We start from the raw sequence: 5,368 nt of genomic DNA on the forward strand, positions 1-5,368 counted from the left end.
TCGTCTCAGTTCAAAGGTCGCCATATTTTCTCATTATTCCAGTTTACCAAGCTATACATGTGAGCTGAAAAATTCATCTTCCATCACTACAGTCGATCCAGCTGTATATATAGGTGCGGATAATCAGAACAAGATCAATGCTAAGAGGCTCAAACAAGTTAAAAATTTAACACCGATGGTCGGCTAGCAGTGATTCAGAAAAGCCATAACCACTGGCGTTACTGTCAGCTGTCAGGAAATATACCAGGATAAATCAGTTAAAAATATGTGAACAACATGTTCTGCGTTTCGGCTCAATCGATTTACTGAATCAACCCACTCTTTCTGTTTCTATATAAACTCAAACAATCATCACTGATCATAAAACTTGATTATCGAATCAATATGATGGTCAATGCTAATTTGATGTTGATGGTGGTCTTGCTGTGGGTCGGGGCATTATCAGTGGCCAGTCCTAAACTTCACCGCAACAAGTGGGGAATAGGTCAGTATAGTAGAGTTTGTGGGAATTGCAGCCGGCTTGGAAACAAATTCCGTCGAATTCGCTAGAACTTTTGGCTGACAGCTTTAGAACGTTTAACCCGGTTACTTGTCTGAAAAATAAGGAATAAATAATTTTGTTGTAGATTGTGATAAATATATTCTGCCAATAAATGCAATATGGACACCCAGGGCCAGCTGCGAAGATAATAAACGATTCAGATGCCAAATCGGCTATGTATCACAAATCCAGACTATATGTAAAAAGGGTGAGTGGTCTATGGAACCAACTTGTCAAGGTAAGAATCAATTTCCTTACAGTCTCTTTACATTTCAATTTAGATTTACATTCCGGAGAGAGAGTATTTTTTTAGGTTGGATAAATAATAATATAATGTTTCATAAATAATATCGAGTCGGGAAGAAAGGCTCTTTTTGGGGATATAAAATGAAATATATTGATGTATATTGATTGTCTCTTTTTGTCCTTCCATCAAGCCCAAGGTTATTTCTCATCTTAGGAGTGTCCACAAGGAGAGAAAATCTCTAACTCTAATGATGTAACAGAAACCAGAATATTTACTCTACTCTTGGGTTATCTATTAAATATATTTTACTTTATCAGCTGTAGAGTGTCCACAAGATATGAATATCACTAACTCTGATGAAGTAACCGAGTCTGGCATTTACGGTGGAGAATTTAGTTTTAACTGTTCAGTTGGCAGTGGGCAGAGAGCTCCTGTTCTTTCCTAGAATCCTTGAATTTTCACCTTTTACAATGACTATCTCACCGTAATTTGTATGTTGAGGTTTCATTTCACTTTGTCTAATTTAATTTACTATTTCAGCTGTAGAGTGTCCACAAGGTATGAATATCACTAACTCTGATAAAGTAACCGAATCTGGTATTTACGGTGGAGAATTTAGTTTTAACTGTTCAGTTGGCTACACTAAGAATGGTGGGACGGGTACTCTGAGGTGTGGTGAAGATGGCACGTGGACAGAACGGAAAGCTTGTCAAGGTAACAATTTTTAACTTTCAAGAATTGTACAGCGTTAGGTTGCCTGCTTTTGTAAAATTCTATTCATAATGGTTTTTATCATGCCTTCAGTTAACTATTGATTTGACAGGGCTCGTTTAGTATACAAATACAAGACCTACTTTAAAAATTTGAACTAAACGTAAAATATATCTAGAGTACAGAGTCCTGTCTCTGAAATTCAAGATGATTTTTTACAAGAGTGATGGCAGTGGGCAGAGAGCACCTGTTCTTTCCTAGAATCCTTCAATTTTCACCTTTTACAATGACTATCTCACCGTAATTTATGCGTTGAGGTTTCATTTCACCTTGCCTAATTTATTTTACTATTTCAGCTGTAGATTGTCCACAAGGTATGAATATAACTAACTCTGACGATGTAACAGAACCCGCAATAGTTGATGAAGACTTTAGTTTTAACTGTTCAGTTGGCTACACTAAGAATGGTGGGACGGGTACTCTGAGGTGTGGTGAAGATGGCACGTGGACAGAACGGAAAGCTTGTCAAGGTAACAATTTTTAACTTTCAAGAATTGTACAGCGTTAGGTTGCCTGCTTTTGTAAAATTCTATTCATAATGGTTTTTATCATGCCTTCAGTTAACTATTGATTTGACAGGGCTGGTTTTAGTATACAAATACAAGACCTACTTTAAAAATTTGAACTGAACGTAAAATATATCTAGAGTACAGAGTCCTGTCTCTGAAATCCAAGATGATTTTTTAAAAAGTGATGGCAGTTGGCAGAGAGCACCTGTTCTTTCCTAGAATCCTTGAATTTTCACCTTTTATAATGCCTTAAATAACGGAATACAATTTTATGGTATACTACTCCTTAGTTTTATTACACACGACGTTTCAATAATCTACATTGTCATCTTCAGGTGAAGTGAGGAAATATGGTACAAGATGACACTGTGACAAATGATGATTGTTGAAACGTCGTGTGTAATAAAACTAAGGAGTAGTATACCATAAAATTGTGTTCCGTTATTTAATGTGATCTCTATCCCTAAATGTCGCTAAAGAATTATTTATAATGCCTATCTCAACGTAATTTATGTGTGGGGTTTTCATTTCACCTTGCCTAATTTATTTTACTATTTCAGCTGTAGAGTGTCCACAAGGTATGAATATCACTAACTCTGCTGAAGTAACAGAATCTGGTATTTTTGGTGAAGAATTTATTTTTAATTGTTCAGTCGAGAATGGTTTGACCGGTACTTTGAGGTGTGGTGAAAATGGCAATTGGAAAGTGCAGCAAGGTTGTCCAAGTATGAGAACATTCTGTATACTGTGTTGCAGTCATGGGCGTTCAGGACGAAAGCCTGTTTGGGAGAAGGGGGTTGGGCTGTTGGTTAGGGCATGCTGGTTTGCCCGCAATTGTTTGGGTAGCTGCCCCCTTCCCTCGACCGTTGTCACCCAAATGAGTCAGTCTGTCCGCCATTTGTATCCCCAGTTTCGAGAATCTGGCGCCGAAACAATGTAGTGTATAGGTCCAGATTTAGTTGTATGAGGACGATAAACGTCTCAATTATAGAAGAGAAGAGGTCATCAGGTTAGGTCAAAGGGTTATTGGAATGAATGTTCAAGAACGCCGTCGTTAGACCCTAACAGTAGTGGCTACATTTAAAGCTGCGAACGATAGTTTGGTCTAATCTGAATTATGGTGGCATTACAACCGTTCAGCAACCTCGACCTCGACCAATTATTTATGAATACGATTTATGTTTCAGGTGCACGTGAACAGGGAATTTTTGACAATAACAGATACGATGTAATTTCCACTTCAAATTGTTCAGAAGCGTGTGCTAACGATTCTCGATGTGGCTTGTTTCTATCATTGTCATTTTATGAATGCAATCTCTTTCCAAAACCACTTATCTACACAGATTTTGTTACCAAATCAACACTTTCCCAATGTATACAGAGATGTAAAGATGACACAAGATGTTTGGTATTATCTTTCTTAAAAGACTCTTGTGGTTTATTTAGTGAAAACTTCACCACGGTATATGACCAATCAGGGATTTACCATGTAGCAGGGGGGGTCATTTTTGAAAGATCTGATCTTTATTAGTTGATGTTTTCAACCAGTCGAATTAAACTTATACCACAGTCTCCGGCACACCAGTGGGGGTTCAGGGGGAGGGGGTAAATTTGCCCCATAGTAAAATGGTTTACAATCCCAATCTAACCCCCACTGTTTTTTTTTTTACTTTTTTGAACCAAAGATTGCCTCAGAATGCATCAAATCAGTTCAATTTTCATAGAGGCTTGCAACTATGACGCTTTAACAGAGTTACCGCATTTGAATTCTTGCTCGATAGTTTGTTCCCCCCCCCCACCCCCTATTTGTACCCCCAGACTATTACTGGATGAGGCTAATACCACTACAGTTAGTGGCCACATTAAAAAACCCAATAAAAAACGGAAGGAACGTTTGGTCTAAGTTTTATTATTCTATGTTGTCATCATAATAAAGATTTTTTTTTTCTTTCAAAATAAAGAATTTATCAATGTTAAATCTTTTGCCTTTTAACTATTACTACAGGGTGTTTCGAAATAATACCCCCTCCCCCTCCTCCTCATTCACTACAATAGATATGGAATAAAACTATAATGATTCAGAACAGGTCTCTATTTATGTAACCTCTATCTGCCTGTACCAGAGCCTGCTTTCTTTATCGGTATGATTTTAGCAAAGTGCAAAATAGCTGAGAGCCAAACTCCACTTCCCATAATCTGCAGTTTTACAAAAAAAAAAGTGGAAACAGTGTGCAAACTTCGGTAAGGAATCTTAAATGGCTGTGATTTAGGGTATGTTTTCATTGCTACACTGCAGCTCCAGTATATAGGATACCGGAACAAATCCGTCATAAAGAGCTAGATATTTCAATGTAAATGTTGGATCTCTCTTGAATCGCATTATCTTTCCATTACCGATCTGATTTCCGACTCCAAACACAATGTCTAATGACGCCTCACTCCATGTCAACCAGAATGGTTTAAACCGTTTCGGCTCTAGCATAAAGTTGTTATCGTAAGTTTTAGTTTTAAATCTGGTTTTTGATTTTGCTCCAGTCCACGTGTTTCCCCCACCCCCTATCACTATTTCATACATAAAATTGTTAGGACGAGTTCCATTAAAAAGTCCGATAACTCCATCATAGTCACCTTTAATCCAGATCATTTTACTGTTCTGATACTGTACGTTATGGAATTCTGTAAATGTCCTGTATCTATTTTGAGGCATTTTGATTATTCTGCTGGTAAGTGTATTCATTATCACAATAATATGATCCTTGAGTATATCACAATATAAACACCAATATCTGTTTCTTTATGACACTGAAACTTTAAAAATTAGTTTTTCTGCTCAGTAACTTTCTATTCCTATGGTTTCAGTCTGACCCCAAATCAAAATTGTTCTGGTTTTTTGGGGGTTTTTTCACCTCCTTTTATCAAACTGTAGTGGAAATTACTGCATCAACTTTAGTTGTTATTGTAGAACATAACGCAATTATTTCTACCGGCCATTGTGCACAACGTTTCAACAATTTACATTGTCATCATCAGTTTATATGGTTAATTACTCCTTGATTTTATAGTACACAACTTTTCAACAAATTGTCAGTTTATATGATATACTTATCCAAAGTTTTAATGAACACAACGTTTTAACAATTAACCTTGTCATCACCATGTGCATATAACAGTTTTGTGTTTTATATTTTAAAGAGAACGAATCCTTGATACAGTCACGCCTTGTTAGATTTTCTCTTTCCCAGCAAACAAAAACATTCCATAATTTGTCTGAAAACGTTAACCGGAAGTCTGGTTGTTTAC

The 5,368-nt window shown here is 36.8% G+C and overlaps 2 protein-coding genes across 2 annotated transcripts; one reads left to right on the forward strand and one right to left on the reverse strand.

The window, feature by feature from the left end:
* Window positions 1-384: 384 nt before the first annotated feature.
* On the forward strand, window positions 385-3,599 carry LOTGIDRAFT_158290 (hypothetical protein; the record flags this gene model as incomplete). The annotated part of the gene is made up of 6 exons (XM_009051001.1): window positions 385-484; window positions 627-779; window positions 1,329-1,502; window positions 1,856-2,029; window positions 2,629-2,739; window positions 3,256-3,599. 6 exons carry the CDS (start codon window positions 385-387, stop codon window positions 3,597-3,599), a joined length of 1,056 nt encoding a protein of 351 aa, XP_009049249.1.
* Window positions 3,600-4,334: 735 nt separating this feature from the next.
* Window positions 4,335-4,775, reverse strand: LOTGIDRAFT_158291 (hypothetical protein; the record flags this gene model as incomplete). The annotated part of the gene is made up of 1 exon (XM_009051002.1): window positions 4,335-4,775. The coding sequence occupies one exon, from the start codon at window positions 4,773-4,775 to the stop codon at window positions 4,335-4,337; it is 441 nt and encodes a 146-aa protein (XP_009049250.1).
* Between the last annotated feature and the right edge of the window lie 593 nt (window positions 4,776-5,368).

This window comes from Lottia gigantea (genome assembly GCF_000327385.1).
Source record: "Lottia gigantea unplaced genomic scaffold LOTGIsca_16, whole genome shotgun sequence".
NCBI lineage: Eukaryota > Metazoa > Mollusca > Gastropoda > Lottiidae > Lottia > Lottia gigantea.